The sequence below is a fragment of the Falco biarmicus genome, chromosome 4 (genome assembly GCF_023638135.1).
Source record: "Falco biarmicus isolate bFalBia1 chromosome 4, bFalBia1.pri, whole genome shotgun sequence".
NCBI lineage: Eukaryota > Metazoa > Chordata > Aves > Falconiformes > Falconidae > Falco > Falco biarmicus.
This window is the reverse complement of record NC_079291.1, coordinates 37,632,917-37,659,818: the sequence shown is the minus strand read 5'-3', so window position 1 is coordinate 37,659,818 and position 26,902 is coordinate 37,632,917. Positions and strand designations below refer to the sequence as shown.

General features: G+C 37.6%; 1 protein-coding gene across 2 annotated transcripts in view; it reads left to right on the top strand.

Annotated features, from left to right (window-relative positions):
• CDK14 (cyclin dependent kinase 14) overlaps window positions 1–26,902 on the top strand; it is a 316,567-nt gene that overhangs the window by 180,134 nt on the left and 109,531 nt on the right. For both annotated transcript variants that reach the window (XM_056337644.1, XM_056337645.1), the window contains 2 exons: window positions 828–948; window positions 11,470–11,563. In XM_056337644.1, the coding sequence (XP_056193619.1) occupies window positions 828–948; window positions 11,470–11,563 (215 nt within the window). The remainder of the gene's footprint in view (window positions 1–827; window positions 949–11,469; window positions 11,564–26,902) is intronic.

Sequence of the window (26,902 nt, the reverse complement as noted above, 5' to 3'; positions counted from 1 at the left end):
CTTCCATAGGGGAAGCATTAGAGGAGTATGCTCTCTACTGCTGGTTTTAGCATATGAGGGTATCTCCTAAAGTCTTTCCAATTTTACGTGAGATAGATTATGTTGTGTAGTAATGTGAATTATTTTTCATGACTGACAAGCTTAAATGACAGTTATTGTAAATAGTATATCTTTAGGTGGCCACAGATTTCATTGAAATGATTTCTGCTTCTGAGATTGGTGCATTGCCAATATACATTTGTTGAGAGAGAAGAATTTTGCACATACCGTTTTCTGATGTATTACTGTAATATTAATATTTATTTGAATGGCAATGTGTAAGTATGTCTACTGCTTTCAAATAGAAACTTAAATAAGCAGGCTGGGGTTTGCAGTGTAAACTGTGGAAGGTTTCCTTGGGCTCCCCTAAAAAAAACAAATCTCATCTGTTGCATTATTTGTCTGGAAGTTTCTTTTTCATTTCCTTTTTCTAAATAACATTGAAATAAAAGACTATTGATGCCTGAGGTTGAGCAGTTAATGGAAATGAAAATCTTTGCTTATTTGTCTTTCATTTAGGTATGCCACAATGTATCTTTGCATCTCTCCTGGGCCTGTGGTTGTCATCATGAAAAGCATATTTTATTATCCCTTCATTATATTCACAGCTCTGTTTAGCCAGGTCCTAAATGAGAGATGCTACCATTTTCTTTCGTTTAGTAACTTATTCCAATACTAGAAGTGAAAAAATGCTTGCAACATGCCATCATATTATGTGAAGTGTGCTCATATATCCTTTTAGGATCATAACTATACAGCAAACTATTTTTTTTGCATTTACCCTACAGGTCTTGCAAGAGCTAAATCCGTTCCCAGCCATACATATTCCAATGAAGTGGTAACCCTATGGTACAGGCCTCCAGATGTCCTTCTGGGATCAACAGAATATTCCACCTGCCTTGACATGTGGTAAGTACAGAATCCTTACGCGAGACTCTATGTAGGTGCTTCAACTCTGAATTTTTTTATTTGTGTAAAACAAATATGTGCTGAGATTAGTGGTACAGTTTAAAAATCTCGTGTGTAGTAATCTGTGTGTTTCACTCGGTATCTCCCTAAAGGAATCCCCTCCTGCTACCCCACCGGCTGGGAGCTGGTACCTGCTGTTAATGCACCACTAGAAGAGCCATTGGTGCTTTGTAGGAGACTGGGTTGTTGTTTGGTTTTTGTAGTCTTAATGTGGTGCTTTGATATGATATGATACTTGTTTTGCAGAAGGCAGACTTTCACCATGCCCAGCTATAGCAGTGGCAAAACCAGCATTCCCTGGGTGCAAAGATGCAGCCTCAGACCTTAATCTACTGTACTTGTTAGCAGTAAATCAGCATGTGACACATCACTGAATAGTTTTCTTTCAAACGCTTTGAGAGGACAGTTTGATGTGTACAATGTATAGCAGCTTGCTGCTTTTTGATAACATCATTTAGTCTTGTGTTGAACAAAGAAGGTGTTTGGGTTTTTGACTGCTAGAAACAGAGGTGGAGGTTCTTCATTTATCCTGTATGTTTTGAGGTCACAGGATCACTGTAATGTGTACAAATTCTGTAATTAGTAAGAGCTTCAGTGGTGTTAGTAGAAGCAAGACATGTTGATTCGAGAAACAGAAATGTGGAAAAATATTTTTCATTGCAAAGAAACTCTCATGCTCTGGAAGATATTAAGATATTTTTTTTTAATGTATGTTGACTTTTTGAATTATACAACTTGCTTCATTTGAGCAAAAAATATACTAAGCAAGTTTCAGAAAAATACAGTATTTTTTCATAGTTTGCTGAAATATCTTTCTTTAATACAGGCAGCCTAAATTTAAAATTATGATTATGTTAAAATCTAGAGGTAACTGTAAAGTAAGGTTAATAGGACCTTATGTTTTCATGCAGTGGGTGAAAAGGTATGGTTTCCTGTTTTTCCCCATAGCACTGTTAGTTCTTGACTCCTGGGGACAAGAGTTAAAAGCTGCAGGGTTGCTTGATTTGAAGGGCTTACAGAATATAAATACCAGAATATCTAATACTGAAGAGAGTGTTTCATGTAACTGGGCCTCTGGCTGCTGTAGTTCCTTGACATGTAAGGGTAGATGAACGAAGAGGCAGGAAAGGGAGGGTCAGCAAACTTCTCCAAGTGTGAATGTTGTGATATGCAACTGCACCAGAGAGCCAAAGGCAGCATCTTCTGTATTAGCTGTCTCGGTTTCTTCAAACCATTTTCCACCTCACAGATGTGAAATAATTTCCCCCTGCATTTCAGCTTCTCATCTATACTAAAGCAGTCCTGTTTCCCCAAAGATCGGTTTTAACCTGGTGCCTTCACAAATTATATGCAGTCTCCTCATACCATCTGCTCCTGATGTTTTGCAATCATCTCTTTTCCAAGATATACCTCTGATGCTCAGCAAGAAGCTTGACTTGCTTGAGGTGAGGTGGGACAATGGCATCAGAGGATGGAAATAGCTGGGAGACATAAATAGTTATTTCTGCTCATCTTCTTATAGTTCAGTCTACATGTGTTCAATTCTTGAGTCCAACATCTTTGTGTATGTGTGTACATACATGTCTCAATTTGTGAAGTATGAGATTGAAAGAATGTATGGAAACAGCTAAAGAAAACTTTAAAATCATTTAAGAGAGCAAACTGTTCAAAAAGGCCTCTAAAATGCTTTTTTAGTCAAAAGAGACATTGGATTTTTTCTTTTTTTACATTTACCAATTAAAAAAATATTGCACTTTGTAAATAAGGGTTTACTTGGTTTTTGTTTTGGTTTTGTTTTTAAAATGAACAAAGGATTTTGAAACGTTTTTGAATCTCACTGAAACTTTCTGCACAAAGAAAAACTATTCAGTCAAAAGTTCGGTAGCTTGTCAAAAACAGATCTTACAACATTCTTCCCAATAATGATTTTAGTGCAATAGCTATTAAGAAGTCCAGTCAAACTATGTGGTGTTACTGTGATAGAGATCAAATCAAGCCATGCAGCTAATAGGAGCATTTTAAACTTAACAATAAATGCAGACTGAGTCCTTCATGAGCATATGTTTATACTCAAATTTCATGGACAGAAGGGAAGATCAAGGAAGGACTCAAAATGCCACTTTGGCAATCTAGGTCACTATTTCGTCTCCTGACAAAAATGATGCAACAGTATTGGGGAACAACACAATAATTCCATCTTCAGTGATAGCAATAGGTGATGTCCTCTTGCGCAGAGCATTTCATATCGGTCTGAAAAAGATCCAGGTGCTCCAGGATAGAGGGGGTGTGTTCTGTTTCAAAATGAAAAACGATACCATACTGCTATTTGCTAGATTTGTAGCCCTTACAAATTTTGTGCTGCCCTGTATGAACTGAAGAACTATGAAAAGCTTAGGAAAAAGCCCTAGTAATACAATTTCTTTCACATGTCAGGAATTTAGCAGAACTACTGCCACATCAGAAATGAAATCAGAGCAAGTGTGTATTGTATGTGATGGAAGAACTTTCGGGTTTTAATTCTGCACTTTGCTGGGTTATCCGAGACAGCACTTCAAGTTTGATTGTGAGAGGTGTAGTTGCATGTTAAGGTCACTTATGCTTATTTGGCGTATCTGACAGTGAGCTCTGCTGGAGCACAGGCAGGCTTGGGGCTTTATTTATACAACAGTTGTACATAGCTGGGCCATAATTGCATTAAACCCACTTAGTGGCTTCCCAGAGTGGGAGGAAGGGAGACATGGAGAAACCCACCTACCATCGGATTCCAAGATAATTTGGTAATTTGTTATCAAAAGTGTGTTTGTAGCATTAGCATTTTTATGCAATTACTGGCATTATGTCCTTATGGCAGATAGCATGTGCACTCCTCTGTCCTTACTGATAATCTACGTGATGGCAAAACTAGGCAGCCACTTCACTAAATATTTAAATAATGTTGAGGTAGAAAGCACAGCTGTTTCTTCCATTTGGGGGGGGGGGGGGGGGGGAAGACACAGGGCCTTTACTATAGCCGTGATAAATGGCATTTCATGGTGGTTCCCAAGGAACAGAAAATGGGGCTCCTACTGAGTAGCAGACCAGCTGCATGAAAAAGAGTCCAAATATTAACCACTGGACAGTGGCTGGGAAGCAGGTGGCAGAGGCTGCAGGCTATTTTTATACTTCATTTGCTGGTGTAAAGCATTAGGGTGGTAACTAAAAGCTAATGATCCACATGCAATGGTACATTCTCCTGCATTCTTTTTTAAATAGCCAGTGGCAATAAAATAATATTAATGAAGACATACATGCATTAGTGATGTCAGGCTGGTGATGGAAATCGGTGTAGCGGGCTTTGTGATTTACTGCTGACAGCATTTGGTAAAGCAGCATTGTGTGAATGTATTATACTAGCCATGACTGCATCAAAGAGTTGTGATAACCTTTGATATACTTTTTTTTTTTTTTTTTTTTTACTCCTCCTCTTGATGAAGACTTACTAGTAGCTAGGAAAATGGCTTTGCATTGCTTCTGGTGTAACTTGTCCTAATCCTTGAATTTTACAGTCCTTTGAAAGTCAATGCAAGGAAAATAAGCTTTAATACATAAAGGGTTTATACATTACTAAAACCCGTATATAAATCCGTATATAAATAATACTGAAACATAGGGGAAAACATCCCTAAATGAACATATTCTGTTTGTTTCTTACAGAAAGAATATGGTGTTTGTAAATGAAGCAATTTAAACAGGCTATTAAATAATTTTTGATTTTGGTAATGCATGTACTGCTACATCTGGGTTTCTTACATCAAAAAGTCACTAGGGATACTTTATTTTGTAGTGCAGCTGGCTTTAAACTGTGTTTGCTAACAGCTGGTGATCTTTTGCATATCCTGTTGTTTTTCTTTTAAAAAAATACACTCTTAGTCACAGTTCAGGCAACGTAAGAAGTTATGGGCCGTGATATATTTTAAATTCACTTTTATTAACTAGTGTCATCTATGTGTAGTGCTGTGGAAGAAATCACTTAAAACTAGGCCAGTATATTGTTACAAAATGACTTATTAAATCACTGTTCTTTAACTTTGTGACATCTGGATTGGTATACATGATTTCATATCTGGTCTTTATTTAGGGAAAGCTCTTCATATGGAGTTTTTCTATCCTATTATTAGAAAAATAAATGGTGCTTTTCTATACTATTATTAGCAAAATAAATGGTATTTTTCAGAAACAGACCACCTTCCACATGTAACCTGCTCTGATTGCAGATTTGAGTGCTCACTGTAATTCCATGCATGCTTTCATGAATATTTGACCAATGAAGACCTACAACAGTAATTAAGATATTTATTAAATAAAAAGGGATCTTGCCTTAGACACAGGTGCACCAAGTTATGTTTTTTACACAGGGGACGTTAGAAAGGCATCTTTATCCTGTACCTATTGTAAACAGTTTGCAGTCAGAGAAACCTGAGAGCAGGAATCCCAGCAGGCCCTGAAGAAATACTGCTCAGGGCTTGAGAGTTGGGTAAATTACTTCTTTTGCCCTTGATGTTCTTTAAGATTATGACTTCCTCTCCAAAGAAATGCTAATCTGTAGGATTAGGATATTAAGGTAAAGATACTGTGCTAACTATCAAGGTATTGTTAATTAAACTTCTCTCCTTGTCAGTGAGTAGTTCTTCAAAAGTTTTATCAGCTGAATTAGCTTTTGACTGGAAAATTCTCTTAGGGTCAAATTCACCGAAATATTAAAGTGTGAGGAAACATCTTGGACTATACTTATGGGAAGGGCATTTCACTTCCTGTCTAAAATTACTTTTATCAATTTGGAACATCAGATTTACTATCACTTTTCCACTTCTAGAAATATATTTTTCACGTGTGTCAGGAAAGTACCTTATAAAGGTATCTGGATCCAGAAAACAAAACCAGGAAAAACATGTTCAACAGGAAAATATCTCATGGCAGAATGTTGCTTAGGTTTGAAGATTATTTTCTTGAGCTTTTTTTGCATTCTGCTTTTACAAAACAAGTAAGTATAATAGATTCTTGCAAAAAAGGATCATGTACATTGTAATCCATCGTGAATATAATATTTCTTAATATAGAAATTGAGCATTGCTACAGAGGGTTGGGTTGCAAAAGAAATTTCTGGAGCTTTTATTTCTAGGTAGCAGTGACACAGGCAAGAACATGAGCACTCTATTTGCTTATAATCAGAATTGCTTCAAGATTGTAAGAAATTTTTTGAACTGTCATGCTTTCAAGTAAATTATTTTTCGTCCATTACATCTGCTTTCTGCAGAAATTTTAATGGTGTTCTTTGTCATCGTGGAAGGGAAATTCTGCTTCATTTGTCACTTCTCATGTGAGAACTGTAATCTCTTTGCCTCATTGCTCGTATTTGTTCAGACTGTATCTCCCATTGTATGCTACTTTTCAGATACCAAACTAGAGTGGTCATAAAGAAAAATCCCAACTAAGTTCAGCATCTGTGGGTATTCTGGTAGTGTGCCACTGCAGAATTAAACCAGATTCTGGTCAATTAAAGAGACAAAAGTCCCTTGCTTTTCATTCCTTGCCCCCAAAATTTGTTTTCTTAGTTCTGTTCATACACAGGATCATGTAAGAATGTGACTTTTTTTCTGAACAAATCAGACCAGATAAAAATCTTTGTGCCCTTCCAGCATGTTGAATATTACTAGTGGATTTTGTGGAAGTGGTTCCAGTATTACCTCTTGGTGACAAATCCATAAAAAAACCAATTAGTCAGGGTTTGGGGGGTGGTGATGTCTGTGTGTTTTTTGGGGTGGGTGGTTTTGGTGGTGGTTTTTTGGGGGGGGGGGTTTGTTGTTTTGTTTTTTAAAATTCTTATATATTTAACATTACAAATTGTAGTTTGGGAAACTTGAATGAAAACTCAAACTGTTCCTCTGAATTCCAGAAATTTCCCCAGGAGGATTGCTGGAAACAATTGCTTTTCACAAAATGCCTTCTCCTGCTTTGAAGCCAAATCCTGCATGCTGGAAACAGGCTTCATGTCCAGATAGAAACCTTATGTGAAGGCCCAGCATAGGTCTTCATTAAGAAGATCATGTTGAATATTATCACTTGCACTGAGCCTGCTAGAAAGCAGATCTGTTCAGGACAGAAAGTTAACAGAGACATACATAGTAAGCATATAGTCTTTCTATAATCTTGATTTAAGTACAAACTAAAACTTGGTTTTGAAATAACTCCTCGTTTCAGAGTGTGTTTGTAGTCTCTTTTATGTACCCATAAAGAAAAATCAAAATATTAGCTGCAGGAAAAAATCATCACAATCTTTTATAGATTATACCTCACCAAAGCTTTTAGGGTGGTTTTTTTTTTGTTGTTGTTGTTGTCCTTTTTGGGGTTTTTTTTGTTTGTTTGTTTTTTACAGTATTCAAGTACAGATAGGCTGGAGATTCTTCTTGTTGCAATAAGGATTTTTGTTATACAGAGACAAGAATGTATTCTTAAACCAAAAATATAAAATGAACCCACCAGTAAGCAAGTTAATTTTAAGGGAATACCTTCTTGAATTATAAAAGCTGTGCAGGAGAAGAGAAGAAAAAAAAAAAAAGGTGCTGTTTCCTGAGGCATCCAACTTCATTTTTACAGGCTCATTTACTATGTCAATTCAAATGCAATAGTAATTCATTTAGCTGTGCTATTAACTCTTACGCCATATAAAGGCTGTATAGTGACAGCCAGAGTCCCAGGAAATTAAGCAGGACAATAGAAGAGCAGTATTAGATGGTATGGCCGCATATGGTCTCATCAATACATCAATAGGTTTAGTCATGCTTTTTGTCATCAGAGGGTAAGCCACCCATTTCAACATTAAATGGCTGTCACTTTTACTTTGCAAGTTATCCTGTGCTGTCCATTGGAAAGATTTCTGAACGAAGTCATAGGATTTGGCTTATTTATTCAAAATCAAAAGTCCTATAAAGAGAGTAGGAAAATCTGAGTCGAGTACGCTGAAATATGTTAGGCTAATGTTCTTTTGTCACAAATTATTTCTCAAGTGCTGCCTAAAAATGTCATTGTATGTTCAGTGTGCACAAATTATACATACATAACATACCCTTGGAGAGGTATGCACATTAAAGCCAAGTTAATTTATTGTATTTCATATTTCAAGAAATAATCTTTGCATCATAGAAACTAGAGATGGGATGATCTGTGAGATCATTGTACCCACCCTACTGTAAATGCAAGTCTGTTCCCTGAAGAATATTTGTGTTTCAGCTTGTCTAGCTTTACACGGTTGTAACTGTGAAGCTTCAAGTCCATTGGGAGGCTGGGGTATAGCACATTTTTAAAGTATATTTCTCTAATGATCACCCTAAAATTTTTATTTCCTAAAGGCATTCTGCTATTTCTAGTTACACTTGGATCTATCTACAGTTCTGGGAACTATTAAAATCCTAATCAGTTCTTCCCTGTCTTTAATTTTGCATAATTTTAAATACAGAGTCATCACGTTCTCCCAGTCCCTGTGTGTTTTCTTGTAGCCAAGAATGGCATTATTCTCTTAAATTTTCCTTACAAACCTGTTGTTCAAGTAAGAAAATAATTTTTGCTTTGCTCAAAAATACCTCCAATCTGTTTAATCATTTGTGAGGTCTAAAAAACAAGACTAAGTTTCAAGGCCTTGTAGAGGCTTTATTTCTTTTCATGCTCTGTATGTGTGCACTTATGGTTTGTGATTCAGGGAACCTGTTATATACTCAGTTTCCATTTGCTGTGAGCCTAAAATTCACCGATACCACTAAGATGTCTAAAATACCATCCAGCCATCTTGAAGCCTTTATGTGCTATCAATGGCTGCGTATTCCCTATCAGTTCAATGTCATACTTTTTTTCTTGTTATTTTTTTTTTTAAGTATTTATTTAATCTTCTCTTTCTATGGACTTATTCTTCAATGTGATAACCTTTGAAACCAAGATAAGCTTAATTTTCAAGTGGGCCGAAGGGAACAGCAGTCCTCCAGCTCAGACCTTGAAGGTGTTTGTTTCTCTCCTCCACGATTTTAATAACCTTTTGATTTTTGTATTAGCTGTTTATTTAACTGCAGTACTCTTTCATGCTCATTTCAGTGTGTGACTAAATGGAGTACTAGATTACACGATTTTTCTTTCAAAACAGGAGATTTTTCTTCAATAGTGTTGTTTACAGTTCTTCCTTGATTTTTGTCTCATACTTTTCAGACCCACCAAAAGTGGAAAATTTTGTAAATAGATTATGTGAAATAGTTTAAAATTCAGCTAAATCTTCCTGACACCTTTACAACACTTCTGTTCAAACAATGAGCTGAAGTTTCTTTGTAGATAGCAGTACATGACCTCAAATGATACACTGGTTTAATCAAATGCCCGTTTTCTGGTTGCAAGAATAGAACTCTAATCCTCTTTTCTTTAGTGTAAATTCAATTGTTTTATTTCTTATCTTGAATAAATGGCTTCTGACTGAAATCTTGATTTTTTCCTCGCCTCAGATCCTGATACTGTTTATAAGTATGTGACTAAGATATATTGTGCCTATCTGTGCCTAATGAAGCACTGACCAGACTAAATGATGAATGGCAGTTTAATCAATTCAGTTCACTCAGTAACGAGCAGACGCATATGGAACATAAATTTTAACCTCTTTTTATAAACATCTGAGTTTTTCTAAAATCTGAACAGAACTGTGCTTTCCAAAGTTTTTTTCCACTTTTCAATGCCTAAGGAGAAACTTTGTTTGGTATATCTATGCTTTGGGATGTAGAATTAGAAAATAGTGATACATGTATAATTTTCTTCTTCAAGAAATTTGGCTATCAGCTCTCCTTGTCCTGGAACATAAAATTATTTCATTATTCAGTAGGGGTCAAAGCCTTCAGAGATGAGTAAAGTGTGGGTTGTCTGCCAATAGTCTTAGTTAAGTGGCATCTATAAATACTCATCCCCGGCCTTAATGAAAATATGCAATCTATTTTCATTAAGTTGTTTTATTCTAGAACCACTTTCTCACCAATATATGCACACATATGGCTAAAATTAAATGCTACTTTCTGAATGCATCATCACGATGCACAAGCAAAGGTATGTAATTACTACATTCCAAATAATTTACTTCTAAAAACAAAGTTAAATTAGAGGTTATCACTGGGATTTGCTGACAGAGAAACACAACTCACAATTTCAGGTAGAGGTGGTACTGTAGGTAGTTTTGCAAATTCTTGGTTCATTTTGAAACATTTTGGGTTATTGATTTGGCATTTGCTTTGGGTGAAGATTTTTTTGGTGTGGTTACTTACACAGAGGGTTGTACAATATATGTAGGTGTCTGCATGTGGAAGATGTAGAAAAATGTATGTAGAGAAATGTAATTGAATGAATTAAATACATAATCAAATTCTGCATCCTGTTGGTAGCCAAGGGGCATGTTTTCTCTTAAATTTTGTTTTGTTTTGTTTATGTGGAACAAGCAGTTCTTGAACTCTCTTCATCCAGAAAAGATTCAAATGCAAGTTTGTAATTGGTTTTACTTTTCAGATGCAGGAAGTCCTCAGGTTATCCGAAATTTGGGCTTAGTCACAGAAACTTTCCTCAGCTGTTGAGAATCCATTCTTTTTGTTGTAGTTAGTATCTACCAGATATTTTTTCCCTTCTGATTTCCTAGTACTTCTGCCAGTGGCTTAACTGAATGGGGTGAGGGAGACTCATGTGAAGAGCCTTGTGTGACAGACCAGAGACAGGGGCTGTCATGAGGTGGCTGTTGCGGTGGGGAGAGCAGGGAGCCCGTGGCTGCTCAGACTGTTGCAGCACTTCTCAGCCAGAGCTTCTGGGAGATGGTGTCAGCAACCCCCCACAGCTATGGGCTTTGAGCTTCCTTCTTTCATGCTGGAAAAGTGGAGAAGAAAGCCCAAGCAAGCCCATCCCAGAAATCATCTGCAGTAGCTTAGTTCAGTGGCTGTGAGCAGTCACATTGCTTTTTCCTTTTTACTCATCTTTTTCCAGATTTTTCTGCTAGTGCCGAGCCCTTCCAGTATGCCTCCGTGCCGTAGTCCTGTCCCCATTCATCTTTTCCCATCTCTCATTGCTATTCCCACGTCCCCAGAATTTATTTGGGGGCATGAGTATGCTGCTCAGGAAGCACTTGCACAGAGAGCAGCTGCTGCACCTTCATTGGTCTCAGCAGCTATCAACTGTATTCCAGCTACCTCTGCACTTGCCACCTGAAAAGGATTCGGATGTACACATCAGTTTTAGTAAATGCACATGCTTCTCCTTCAGCCTGGCATTGATTTTAAGAAATAAATAAATATTATTTAAATACTGGTAATGGATACAAAAATATTGTTGCTGGCTATTTAATCTATAAGGAATCTTTCTAACATTACATACTTTCTTCTTTTTTTCTTTTTTTTTTTTTTTTTTTTCTTCCCCCCTCTATAGGGGCGTGGGTTGTATCTTTGTAGAAATGATTCAAGGGGTCGCTGCTTTTCCGGGAATGAAAGACATTCAGGATCAACTTGAAAGGATATTTCTGGTGAGTTCTTTATTGCTGAAGTAATGTGCCTAAGACAACAAAGGTTTGATTGATAAATGTTCACATATTTCTTTGTGTCAGGAATTAAATCACTGATAGAGCCAAGGATCAGAAGCCTAGTCCACAAGCTAGATACAATTTACTTGATATGTTCTTGAAGACTGTGTAATAAGTTCAGATCCAATTTTTTTTCAATTAATATTTCTAAAAATCTACAGAAAGGTTTTTATACAATTGTGGAAAAAAGCTTTCCAAATATAAGGCAATGGAAATACAGCCAGTTTGTAATCTTGACTTTGCAAGTGATCAAAAACGGTAACTCTGGTTGGTGTTCTGTTAATATTATGCTAATATTGTAATGTCAATGGCAAGAATTTTTTGTGACATAGACATATAAAGGAGAAGTAAAATAGGAAGTGAGATGAGAAGCAGAATGGGAAATTAGAAATCATGCTCGGGTTCAACAGGCGTCCTTGACTACTGCTTCTGCAGCCTGGTTGGGCCCTTCATGGGGTATATGGGTAGCTTATAGACACTGATGACATAACCGGCATTGGGAGTGAAAGAAGAGGTAATTTATATTGAGCATAAACCATTATTTATGTGGTTTTCTTTCCAGGGTTGTGGTTTGGGGTTTTTTTGGGGGTAGGTGGGAGTGTGCAGTTTGGTTTTTGTGGATTTTTTTACTTGCTCTTTCTCCCATTGTACTCTGGGTTTGGCAGTTCCCTTTCAAAAGGCTCAGGAACAACTTTTCTTGGTTCTTTGATAAAAGGGTTTCATTTGCTCCTATGCCTGCTGGGAGCTGTGCTGTTGTGGAGTGGGTTTATTCAGGGAAGCCACTGCTCACCCAGATACTAGCAAAAGTGGCTTCCTGGTACTGTAGGGTGGCCATCAGGGAAAGTATTGCAAGAGCAGCTTCTTCCCTCAACCTGGCAATCTCTGTTTTGCTTCTGACCACAAATTTAGAATGGAAGCACAAGCACACCCTTGCTTTTAGAAAGTATTTTGTTAGTAGCCATTTATTTCAAATACAGAGGATTTATCTGGGATTCTTTTTTGGCCCATGGAGAGGGAAAGAAAGTCTTTCATAATGTGTTTATTTGGTGTTCATTCTTCATTTTGCTCAGACTTGCTTGTACTGTATATCTTTTGTTGGGACTTCAGGGAATTTAGCAAGTGCTTTTAGGAATGACTCAGAAAAAAGTATCTCTCTAAACCAAGACCTTATTTGATTGTGATATAAAAAAAATCTTATTTTCTGTAAAATATTTTGTTACTCTGCCTGCTTGGCTAATACCCTGAAAATTCTGTGCTATGGAAAAATAGCTGTGCCACAATGTACACAAGGAGGAGTTCTGAGCAGTTCCTGTGACATGACTAATTGCTTCATTTGTTCAACAGCTTGTGTATTTTAAGCTAGCAACTTCTGGGCCAGTTTTAAATTATTCTGCTTCTCTTTATTGGGAAGAAATGTCCTCATTTATAGAACCTGAAATTTTGAAAACAAATTCTTCTTTGGGGCTTCATCTCATTTATTGTGGTAAATTTTTAGTGAGTGGTTTTGCTATTAAAATTAAATAGATTTCTAAGAGCAGAACTCAGTACTTTCTTTAATGGGGCATTTTTGCACTATATCCTATGAGATTGTCTGATATAGTGCAAAAAGTGATAGTGATAGGTGTATTATATAAACCTATTTTGTATGCCTTTTGTATATTCTCATTTTCTTTCTCTTCCCTATCCTTCAATTATTTGTGTGTCAGACTGCCAAGTTAAATACACCCCAGGATGAATTTTGAGGCCTGCCAATTTTTAAAAATTCTGCAGCTGCAAATATTGAGAACGGTGTTGAAATAACAAAGGATAATTTCTTGATACTGTTTCTTTAATTTGATCTTTTACAAACCTTCAAATAAAAAGATAAAATTTTGGACTGGAGAGTTTTATGGTCCGTTGTAAATCAGAGTTAATTTTTAAATCCCAATTAATTAGGCTTTCTAATGGAAGTGTCTATTTACCCTTAGCTAAATAGTTTCAGTGAGTGCCTTCCTAATGTACTCTAGGCATCATTAAGAATTTAAGTTTTCTATTTAAAAGTTATAAAACAAAGGATTATTCTTGTTTGGGTTTGTATTTGAACAGAAGGATTAAATTCATCCATTCTCCAGTGAATTGTGCATAGTGTGGTACCTAATAGTGCTGAAGTACAGAATTAATCAGGTTGTTACACCAGATAACTAATACAATTAACTCCCACACAGTAAGCACTTACACAGTGGTGAAAGGAACAGATCAAGCAATAGAAGACTTTTCCATGAAGTCTTCCCATAGTTCACATTTTCAACATCCAACAGTGATGGTTTTCTTGTAACAAAGGGTAGTCTTCTGAAAATGGGGTGAAATAACAGTCGACCTTGACGCTAATCCTTTTGCGTTTGTAGTCCTCTTCTAAAATATACAACTTGCAACAGAAGGTATATTAATGTGTCATATCTGTTGTTGTTATTGGTCATAGCTACCCATCTATAAGCATGTAAGAGTCCATGTTGCAGCTTGAGGCTTTTAGGGAATCAATTACATTGTAGTAGGAAAGTCAGAAAATTTAAAGAAATAATAGCCAGGAAAAGTGAATAGTGCGAATAACAGTTTAAAATTCATAAACGGCTCTTAGATTCTTTACATATTTACATAGTAAGAGTAGATGCAACCCAGCAAACCACATTTCTTCCTCTTTACGACTGATATTTATTTATGTTTAATAATGGCTCCATTAAGGGGTTGTGTTTAATAGTTTAAGAACAGAAATTGCTCTTTTAGTTTTGCTTAAGAACTTTTCTCTTCAAGTTTGTGTTTCCTGACTTCTAACGATTGAAACATATGTGGGTTTTTAAATGGTGATATACACTGATCCTCCATTTCTGTTACAGCAGCTGTCTGTAGTAAGTGTTCTCAGGTTCCACTCTTGTGATAGACCTCAAGAAAATAGCAAGGGTTTATAAACCAAAATATGTTCTCAGAATTGGACCAACACTTAGAGATGTTGATGAATGAGCAAAACTACAAGTTTTTATTGTCACACTTTGAATCTGATAATAGGAATTCTTTTTCCCACCTATACTTAAAAGTGTGAATAATCTCTTAAAAAACCTGTACTTACCAAATAAATGGAAATTCCATGTCTTTTGCCTTGAAGTATCAAACTAGTGATGTGTCATCATCATTTTCAGCACAACTGAGAAGATCCAGCAAACTGTTGGTTTTGCCATTCTCTGAGACAAGCAGCTTGAGGTTTTTGTTGCAAGGTACTAGGTCTGATGGACCAATAATCTCATACAGCAATCTCAGCATTTCTATTTAGTCTTGTAATATGTGTGCAAGAGAGGGTGAAGCTTTGTTCAAGTACATGTTGAACAGTAAAATCATGGTAATAGGAAAAATATGTGAGGCAATCTGTTGAATCAAAACAGAACTGCACAAAATTGGGAAGTATCGTTTGGCTTCTGATACGGAGTAACTAAGATCTTTGTCAGTAGTTTATTCCTGTTGATCATTTATTAGCGTACATTTCTCTAGATGCAAACTTTGAGGTTTTCTATATCAAGGAGAACCTGCCATTATAAATAAGCTTTAATTATGTCTAGAAGTAAAAGCTTCACCAAATGCCTTCAAGCTAGCCCTGTGCTGGGGAGAATTGACAATTCCTTGGATCTGGTGATGATGAGCATGAACTAGTTGAGTGTTAAAGCTGCTTACGCTGAGAAGAGTGCAGTATGGCTGCGCGTGCCTTACTCTGAGCCACACTGCAGGTACCAACTTGGGTACAGCTCTGATTTTGATACAAAGATGTGCTTTTATACTTGCCGTTCTTAACAGATTCAAACCAGATCAGAGCTGATTTCTTGTGCTAGCTTAATTTTTCTTCTGGAGAGAATATTTTTATGTGGGACGGTATTTCTGTCTTTTCCACTCTACATGAGGTTTCTGAGAGGCACTACAAATCAAAGTGAATCTTCTTCCCTGGCTCTGAAGCCTTCCCGATTAAGGGAATAATCTGTGCGTTGGCTGAACTGCAGTCTTGTTGCCAACTACACTGAAAATTATATTTCACTGCAAGAATAATGTACAAAGAGTTCTCCTGGTAGTTTGTAGATCTCTGCACAGGCAAGGCAATGGTATTTAACTCCTGGTTTATCTATAAATGGGCATTCACTCTGTGAACGTGACAGAGGGATGCGCGCATGCTGCAGGAGCCTCACGCTGCAGGTAACGTGGTGCAGCAGGAGTGGGAGTTTGCAGCCAGAAGCTTCTGTCTTTCCTAACACGCATATTGCAAAAAGCTGAGGACTTCTCTCTGGTCTTGGATGCTACTGTTCTGTTGGGTGCCATAATGCACAGTATTAAAAAGTAATTAGAAGAGAACAGTATCCATTTGTTGAGCCCAGCAGTCTGGTGTGCCAAAGGGTGATGCCAGAAATGCTAGCTTTCTGCATGGAGCTGTACAGCAAAGACTCGCATGCGTTTGCAGTTTCAGGTAACTATGAAAAATGGCATTTTGCTTCTAAATGGGAGTGAAAGTGTTACTTCTGTTACTGAAAATTTAAAAGGCTAGCAATATTTTTCTTTTTTTATATATATACATATACATATATATATATGACTACATGCCTGAAGTGTCTTGTATCATGTAATGCAGGCTAATAGTGTTTCCTCCGCAGCTCTAATGTTAACAGGACTTTGTGAAGCTGTGGAGCTTTCTTCATGTGGTTCTGTATCTGAAGGTTTGCTTCATGTCACTGACATCCTCTAAAGCCTGAAATAATACATATTAACAGGCCTCACTTTTGTTTAAGCTTAGGATGGACCCAAAGGAACCGTGCTTTCTAGTACATTGTGTTACTAACTTTCTGGAAGCTAGCAATGCTAAACCCAAGGGAGGAATACTTTTAACTATTGGGTTTTGAAGTTCACCTGTGTAATGAGTTATTTAGCAAAACTTATTGGTTTTTTATCCCTGTTTCATTATTTAATACATGTTCTTCTGTCACTTGGTAAATACTTTGGCTCTGAATCACAGCTGGTTCATCTCTGATGGGATGTGTTTGTGAGGCTGGACCTGAGCTGAAATTTTATCTTGTGTAGGCATGGTATCTATGGTACCTTATATGTTGTAGATGATGAATCTGGTTGGCGAAAAAGTCTTCATTTTTTTAAAATAGATAGTTCTTGCCTAGAGGGGGAAACACAGCTTGTATTTTCCTCCCATATCTATCTCTGTTCCTCCCACCAATAACTTCATGAGGAAACTAGGGGTTTTTTTGAAACTAAGTAAGTAAAAACCTGACTGCTGAGTTCTGTCTTCTCTAACACAGCATGTAAGTAGAATGAGAGAAGTGGAATGTATTATATCCTGCTAATGAATTTACCTCAGCTTTGCTTTATTATAATGGTACGGAATACATTTCACTCCTCTTCAGCACCACTGAAATTAATTAAATAAATAGCAGGTTCTTTACCTGTGGGTCTTCTCATTGAAATTGTGTTAGCACTTACTGAGTATTTTACTGCAGTTCCCTGCAGGTTTTGCACTGATACCTTTTATAAGGTACCTTTCTGGGCTTTATGTCTTAGGCCAAACTTTAAATGGAGGTAATGCTAAACTAGGCAAGTATGAGATGAAATCTTTAAAATGATCTTTAAAAAACAAGCAAATCTTCCATGTATTCATGCTTTGTAAAGGATTTTGAAATTTTTTTGGTTCTTTTTAAGGAGCATCAGCTCAGTTTTAGCTCTCTGCGCTGTATTGTCTTCTCTATCACTGCATGTACATGTTTTCCTTACAACAGAGCACAAGGTATTTGATACTAATTTGCATTCTTATAAAGCATTCCTGTCCTCACCATGTCCAAGTAGCCATAGTCCATGTTGTTCTTTGCCTTACATCATTAAACCCATATGGTATTAGATGAACAAACTAGGGCTAAGATTTTAAAATAGCAGTCTTTTGAAAATGTAGGAAATTTACTTGAGGAATATTGCCTATGTGTGTCAGGAAAAGGAGGCTTTTAAAAATACTGAAGTTATAGCTTGCATTCTGTTAACATTTCTTTTAGAAAAGGGGACATGTAACCTCCCATTTGTCCATGTTTAAAGTAATAAAAATACCCAGCAGTATACCATCAGCACTTGCCAGAGGAAGTACCAGATGGTAGCAGGAGGGAAGAGGAGGAGGGGAATAAAAAATGAATGTGTAACCCCATCCTTGACTTTCAAGGGCTGGCTGGATGTCAGCCAGTCACACAACCTGATGCACATAGGTGTCATCTTCTGCTTGTAAGAAGCTAGCTAATTCCGACAAAAGCCCTGAGCATGGCTAGGACACCAAGAGCTTGGCTGCTTATCAGCTTGGTAGTGCAAAACATGAAGACTAATTGGCTATCAGAAAAAGAAAACAAATTAAGACATGGTTCAGTGGAAAACAATGGCTTTGTGGTTTTCTTTGGAATCGGAATGTTTCTTTAGTATCTGCCATATTTCAGTTGCTGATGAGAAATGGGCTATAATTATAAAGAAGCATTGTTTCTTTTCCAGGCTTGCCTCTGGCCTTCAAGAGAGTGGTTACAGGCAATACATTTGCTGAGACTCAGCTGGTGTAAATCAGTGCAGCTCTGTTTACTTACTCTGGTGTACGTCTTTGCAGGCACCTTCCTTCTTGGCCCCATATACCATAGAAAGGGGGTTTTTCCCATGTGAAATCTTTCTCTGTACACACATGCAGGTGACACTGAACAGAAATGGAGTTGTAGGCAATTTGTTCATATTACAAATGGAGCTGAAGCTCATTCTGAACAAAAGCATTGGTCTGTTATCCAGAAACTTATGCTGTAAGGTAATAGTGCTGCATAAAAGTACAGGCCCATTCATAAACCTGCTCTGATAGGCTGGCTTTATTTACTAGGGAAGATAATAAATGATCAGACATCAAATATCAAATATTGCTTTCTCTTTCCATTTTGTAAATAAAGGAACAATGTTTAATATACTTGAATCTTCTCTTTTCCCTTTCCTCTTTTACTTGTGTCTGAATTGCTCATCACATGCCAAAAGCGAGTTTTCTGAAGTGCATCTTGATTGCCAAAATTGTTGTTTATAATGTGTAACTGAAGTTCAAGCATCCTTAAAGTTGAAAATGTCTAAAAATCAGCGTGAGGCAGTTTTAGGTGATGATTTTACAGACAGGTTATGAGAATATAAGATTGATATGCCTTACCTGTCTGCACACGTTTCTTGAAAGACTTCAAGAAGAGTAACTGATTTCTTCTGCCCTCTTAAGAACTGGTAAAAGTATATAGCTTTTTCTGTCGTGGTATCTGGGGGAAACATCCCCTTCAGTCCATGCACATGCCTGAGGTACCATTTGCAAGAGGCCTAATTTGAAGAAAATAGACTCTAATGCCCGTTTTAGTGTTTCCTGAATCAGTGCCCTAGACTAGGTATAAATCTAGCAAGATGCTGAGCCCTTGCCATAAGATTGAGTGTTTTCAACTATCACTGCCATTTACACAAGCTGCTGATCCTCAATATATTTCTATAAGCTAAATGTAAATTTTAAGATAAGCTTAGTGATTTCAAGTGGTTTAAAGTTTTCAAGGGCTAACATTAATCCACTTTGATTAGGACAGCTGCTTTTCTAGTTCATTAAATGGCTATGGTTAAATAATGTAGGCATTTATTTTGACATATGTTGAAAAATTTGTATAATCTCGTCTGAGTTCTAAATATGCATATAAAAATGCTGTCACACAATTTGTGTGTCCACTATTTGTGTGTTGTCATTACTTACATGACTTGCATAGAGAAAAGAAAATAAGAAGGAACTCATCTCCCCTGAATTTTTTATTCTAATTGGTTTTTTTTATTATTACTCTCTTTTTGTTAGTGAAAAGTCACCAATAGAAAAATAGCTGCATTAGTTTGAAACTAAGTTGAAAAGTACTGGACAAAATCAGTATTATGAAGTAGGAGAAGGAAGGAAGAAAGGCTAAGAAATGGAATACATTCTACTTCATAAGAAAAATGTCCAAAAAAAGAGGACTTATACAGGAATTGAGAGTAGGAGAATCACCTGACTATGATCTTAAAATGAGAGGTGTTCTCAACTGTTTAAGTATGAAATGGAGTAGGTTCTGAAGTACACAATGTTACATTTTATTCCTGTTGCTTTGGTTCTTCCTTCCCCAGTCTTCTGAGCACTCCATTTAAAGTAACTTGGAGGCCATGGCAAAACTGAATTCTCTAGCTGTCAGTTACGGGAGGAAAAATGTCCTGTGTTCATTCTTTGTCTTTAGAGTGTGCATGTATATCCCTGTGGAGCAGTACTTCTGGCAATTGAGGTCTGTTTCTGAGGACATCGGAGAGAGCTAATAATACATTTTGTGAGAACATAATGAGAATTCTTCATGGTGCTTTTTTGGGGCACAACATGATCAAAATAGCTGTGGTGTAAACTCTCAAACGTGTCAGTGATTGAGCAGAACAGCATAAGGTAAACCTTTAACAGAGTGCAGTATGAGGCAGTATGTATGTTCTCACGTAAATATAATTGCCCTGATGATGATTATGCCCAGAGGAGAAATCAAAAGAAATTTTTGGGCACCTACTTAATTGCACTGAAAATTTATGGTTGGATTTCTGTATCTTTTGGTAGGTGAGAAATCAATTGACCTTGTAAATTTTCAATGTGGTTAAACTTTGCTGTGTCATAGAGAGGTGTTTATGTTTTTAGAATAACTCTTGCTCAATTAACTTTAAAGTTATTGGAAAATATTCTCCAGTTACTTCCCTTCTTCAAAAGGGATTTATTTGCATTTTAACTCATTTTCGATTTAAACCATGTATGCTTGGGGTGGTGGGGTGGGTTTGTGTGTTTCCTGAATATAATTGTTTTACAATAGATGGTAATTGCACTTTTCTCAGAAAGAGAAGTTGCATAAACTTTGTGTTGCTGAACTGGCCCTTGAGTAAATTCAAACGGAATGCAGCCAGGGATTTTGTCAATCTGTTAGTTATTCTTCATGACTCATCTTGGTGTGCATCCATACAACATGTTGCCCTAATTACTTTAAAAGAGGCCTTAATAATTTGGATGTTGGAGATCCTGGGCATTTTGGTATAGTCTGCTTTGGTCTCATGACTGAGATACTTGGTTAATAACATTGCTGTACTACTGGACCAGCTTGTTAAGTATGTACTAGTATTGGTCCTTTCTCTTGAAAAGGGAGGGGCAGAGATGAGGTCCTGTTAACCTCACGGCATCATATCACTTTATCAACTGCTTAGCAGTTCAAAGCAGGGTAATAACTGTAGCAAGAGCAAATCCTCTTTTGTTTGTTCTGTGGAGCTTTTCATTAAATCCCTGCAGTACCCTATTCTTTAAAAAAAAAATCATCAGACTAGTGAATGTAGCTGAGAACTACAGATAGTGAAACACCTGTTTCCTACTAGAGTCATCTCTTCTCTGGGCTTCATTTACTTTCAGTAAAATGTACTTTCAGTGCACCTTCCTACCACTTTTGCTTTATATTATCTTGTTCTTGCTAATGCTTTCATGGTTTTGTTACTTTTGCAGCCTTTTAACAAGCTTCATGATAACTTCATGCTGCTCATCTGCATTCCTCACATAGTCCAAGAGATCAGCTCTGGCTACACTGTTGAGAGGTTGATTTTTTCTCTCTGATAACTTGTGTAGTTACCCTTGTTTCATTGGTTTAACATCTGCCTTTCTACTAATTTAGTAAGATCTTTAAAGTTTACCTCCAATTTGCATTGTAATAGCAGCATTGCTTATGTTAAAGAATTAATGTAGCTGGTGTTACTGTTCTTGTCCTTGATTGATCCCCCATAATTTTTCAGCCTTTGTGTCATCAATATTTCAGGCCATGCATTTCTGTGGTACTTAATATATTGGAAGTGAGGGATAAGAAACTGTAACTCCAGCATGTCTCTTCCTCTCCATCATTATTGACTACTGGTGGTACTGAAGCTCTTTGTCATGTGTCTGTGTAAATTTTCTTTTCTGTATTTGCATATCCTATTTATTTATTTATCCATTTCCCCCCGGTTTGTTGTTTGGTTGGGTTTTTTTTTTGGGGGTGGGGGGGTGGGGTTTGGGTTTTTTTTCTGAAAAAGAGCAGATATGCAGGTGTTACGCAGCTCCATTTTTTTGAGGATTTGCCTTCATTCATACATCACACTTCATCACTGATCATTTCATCACAAGCCCCCCCCAATACCTTTTGGAGCTGTAGGCATTATACTCTCCAAGTCCTGCCAGGTCCTCGCAGCTCCCTTCTCCAGTGGGTAGACAGGAGCAGTTCCAGCAGCTCCAGGGAAGTAGTTCTCTTTTGCCCAAAAGTGAGGGTGCAAAGAACAAGGACTGCCACTGCAGCTGCCCTGCACGTGTCTTAGAGGAAGTTTAAATGGAGACAGAAGATGAGTATACCCTAATCCCTCCTGCCTTATGTTTTTGAGAGCTCAGAAGTCACGGGCAGTTACTGAGTGCACTAACGTCAAAGCAAACAAATGGGTTCACTGAAGCTGGGAGTGCAGCTGCCTCTTCCAGTTGAGTGACACCTGCTTTCACCTTCATTTAAACAAGTAAAATGCGAAGTCTTAGGCCACCTGCCAGCTGATTGTTAAAACCACAACTGCTAAATAAATGCAACAGCAATAAATGGTTAAATTGCATAGTTCCCAAATTTCAGAAAATTTGAGCATCTCAGCATTCCGCACTCTTTCAAAATCCGCTTCTTATCTCTACATTTGGGCATGTACCTTGTGGTGTCAGGGAAAATGAACACATTCCTCTTACTGGACTTGCAGGGAAATGGGTGAAGAAAGTGTCAGGAAGATGGGTAGATGCTCTAGCGAAGAATTCACTGGGAACTTCCAAAGTGCTCTGGAGTGAGATGTGCTAGTTTGCTAGGCTGCTGTGGAGCATACAGATTGTATTCAGCCATGGGCTCCCCATTGATTTTACTGTCATCTGGATGAGAATGAGTATCTCCCTGGGATTATGCCCCAATCCCACTTAAAATGTCTTGGCTGCTTTTATAGCAGTGTCTCCATCAGAAGTAGGCTGATATTTCCTCCATTTTTAGGGAAAAAAATATTTCTATACTACTGAGAGACTTCAGTATTTCATTCTGCTTGCTTTTTCTGTTCCAGTGACTCAGAAGGATAGTCAGAAGTATAAAACTCTTGCTTTTTTAGCAGCAAAATACTGCTGTTTGGAATGAATACACCAAGCTTCATGCTGTGTCGTTTTTTGTAGGAGGCACACTTGAAACTGAATCACTTGAAATGGATTTTTAGTGATAAGCTTAGACATTTTAAAAAGTGATTTGATATGGGAATCCTGATAAGGTTCAGTGTAGAATTCAGCAGGGTATTTAGACATCCAGGAAGAGTGTTCTTATAATCCACCACATATACCAAACACAATTGGAGCTCATTATTAATACCCTCACTGTTTCAGAAATATTGTAACACCTGGACCTACACATTCTTCAAATGGCAGCATGACTGGCTGCCTTCATTTACTGCAGATTGAACAAATGGTTGCTTAAAAAAGCTTGACGAAATACCCACTGCTTCATTGGGCTCCGTGTGGCTGCATGAATCTATTCAAAATCGAGACTTATCACAAGATCAAGACCTTAGCTAGCAAAATAAAGATTGGCAAACTTCTGAATGATCTGATTGGATTCTAGCATCGTGGTGTTCTGTGATGCTGAGCACCAGGCTTAATATATAGGTCTCAGCATAGGTTACCTCCCCAGGATTTTTAGGTGAGAAAAAAAAAAATCACGATACAACTTTTTTTTTCAGACAGTGAGCTCAGCAGCTCAGCTAGCCCAGCTATAATATTCTGTCTGCCTTAGTACAACAGCTTTCCACTGCGGATGTATTTGTCGCATAAGTGGCACATGTCAATTTGCTGTGTGTCTGCTCTTCCTTGTGCGTAAGGAATGGCGAGTCCCTCTGTGGAGTTGTAATGAGGCACACTTGTTCCTCCAGTGTGTTGCGATGTCGCACCATGCCAGAGACAAAGGGTTTCCAGTATCTGAGAAGTAAAGTGTTCATCACTGCTTTGGAGTGGGGTTTTGCTCTGGGAAGACATGGCTTGGTTTCAGTAAAAACCATTGGGTCAGATCCTGGTGCAGTGATGATCCTTATTGGGAATGGATGCGATCCAGTATGTGCTGCTTTGTTCAGACAGTTGTAGTTAAAAAAATATATAGTGATGAAATGTCATTTTACTTTATTTAAAAATTATGTTCTTGTTATTTTTGTCATGATTCGTATGAAGATGCAGAAACTTGGTCTGTTGATTACTTAAATAATGTCTGCAGCTGAATGGCAGCTTTAAGCCCTTAAATACCCTGATGCAATGGTGTAGCTTTGCCTATGCCAGTGAGCTTGGACAGTGCAACACTTGGTAGGAATTTGTGTGTGTTAACTGAGCCGGTTTTATGGTCTTCAAAAAGACCATAAAGCCAGCTTTATGATCCAAAAGGAGCATTGCTTTTCTGATTTGCCAGCATTTCCAAAAAAACCCTACATAGTACATACCTGGAATTCAAACTAACCAGCTGCTGAGCCAGCACAGCAGGCCTTATGGAAGTTTATTTCATAAAAGTTTCCCACAGGCTTTTGGCTTTTTTTTTTTTTCTTCCTTTTTTGGTTTAAAGGAAAAGGTCAGTAAAAAAACTTGAAATCTTAAAAGGGTTTATTTAGGAGTGGACTGTCTGTTTGTGTGGGTTATTCCAAAGGTTTTGCAACACAAACAGGATAGGAAATCTGAAATGCAGAGTATATACACCTTTCTGTGCAGAGTAAATCAGAGCAGATTTTAAAGGATATGTAAACAAGCATGACTCGTGAGCCAGGGGGTTGTCTGACAGAAAATTGCTGTCTTCCTTCTCCTTTGCAGTGGAGAAAATCATTGTTTGTCCCCAGTGGTAAGGAAGAGACCTTCCCGCACAGAAAACAGAAGCAGCTACTTCCTTGTGTGTACTAACACCAAGATCTTCCTTGGTGAAGTCATTCCCGAGCTCACAAGCTCTGGCAGTGCCAGAAGACCAGAAGAGCAAACTTGTCTCCTTAGAGGAAGGGCAGAGAAATCTGTTGAGGCCATCTGTATCTTCTACATGAGTTCTCTTCCCAGTCTTTTCCTGATCAGCAGCTTTGAGGGCTACAAAAGCTTCCAAATTCTCTTCTCTTCTTACTAAGGATCAGTTTCATACTCTTGAGGTGTTTTATCATTTCTGCAGCTCAAGCGCAGATATCAGAGACACTAAGTCTAGTTTATTGTCAGGATTTTTTTATTCTGATGATGGGATTGTTTGCTGGTGGAAAGAGACTCCTCAGCACAGAGGGCTGGGAAAGCTGGAGGGACAGGTTCTCAGTTCTGCCACTTCATCATGGAGCATCCCTCACAGTGTCCTCTTTTCACTTTGGAGCTAAACAGCATCTCCTTTAAGCATGCACTATGCTTTTTTAATTAGCTTTTAATTTTGCTAAATTGCTGCATGGTTGCACTGGTTTGAGAAGAGCAGCAGCCTGTCAGGAGTTTGCCTTTGCATGCCTTTTACTGCTAATTTCAGATTCTGTCTTTACAGCATAGGCGCCTCTGCTTTCAAAAAGTCTGCCAAATCCTGTTTTATTAGGGTTTTTAGCATTTGTCTCATTCACAGTTACATTTTAGTAAGAATCACTAAACAAAGTTTCTTCCACCATGTGAACCGTTATGAAATTTTAAGTTACTAAAATAGGGCATTACGATGTGATGTACAGTCCACTTGTAGGAAGAGGATGCTACAGCCCAGTACAAGAGTTTGTTTTACATTTGCTTTTTTCTCATTATGAAATATAGATTAGATTATCTGTTTTTTCTTTCTCTCCAATTTAGAATGGATTATGGACAGAATTACTTTCTAGAAGTAATCTCATTGACGGAGCTGTTTCTGTGATTCAGAATTTAGTATGTGTTTAGTAGGTCCTTGTCAGAATAAACAAGTCTCTCCTGACTGAACAGTTAAGGACACTGGCACATCAGACATCTGTATGCTTTGTTGTAAGGCTGGGGATTTCATTGAATCCTGTCCTGATGGTCTGCAGTGCTGGGTCTCTGGTGATGCCTGATCTGTTATTCCCCCACCTCCTCCCAGCTGTTGCACCCAGCTTGTGCAGAGAGAGTAGGCAGAGCCTGGCTCTGTGAAGACAAGTGTGTTTATGAAGTCTCCAGTCTCTGTCATCTTCCTCATGTTAGCACAGTTGCAGTGGTGTCTCTGTCAGGGTCCCTCAAAAAGGTAGCAGTGGTTACCATGGGCATGAAGAGAATGATGAGTTTATTTGTGCCACAAACAGCATGGAAACAGCATTGGGATAAATTTAACTTTTCAATCCAGGCAGCTACTCAAATTTCATTTATGTACACAAAGTAAAATTGGAAAAATTACATATTAAAAAGGCTTCCTGGCAACACTTCTTTGTATTTTGCCTCTATGGGAAAGGATGTTAAGAACAGTTGGGTCCTTTATTGTTTAAAGTACCTAATTTTTAATCCTTGACAGAGCTAAAGCACAAATACAAATTATTTTTTTTTTAATTAATGTGTGTTGTTAAAATTTTGTAGGAATGTTGATAGTAATTTCATGTTTTGCTTCCCTCATCCATATTGGCACATTACCTAAATGTTTTTGAAGCCAGCTTCATTATAAATCACTCCTTATGCTCAAAGCAGGTGATTTTATTACCCATGTATAATAAACGACAATATTCCAATTGATGCCTTTAAAGAGTCAGCCTATTGTTGTAGGTGAACCTCGTTCTGTTCTTACTTCTTATTTTTTCACCTTAGAGAATCAGCCTCAGTGACTTCTATTCCCCCTCTGCCCCCCCCCCCCCCCCAGCGCAGCATCACTTTACATACAGCAGAAACAAGCTTATGAGGTTGGTGTGGAGGTGCCTTCTCTCATTTTTGTGGCTGTTGTGTCCTGTACTCATTGTCTCTGTAGCAGGTACTTCTTATAGCTCTTCAAAGAATTTAATACCTTGCCTTTTTTTTTTAAGACAATAATTAGATCATTCACAAATTAACATGCAGAAGTTCTCTGATCAGCTTTTTTTCTAGCCAGCCTTCTTTGCTCTTAAATCTATAATTCTGATCTAATGTCCTCAATGAATGCAGATTGCATTAAACATATTCTGCTACACATGACTATTGTGCATATAAAAAGGTGGTTGTTGAATTTCTTTTTCCTTTTACCATGTATCATC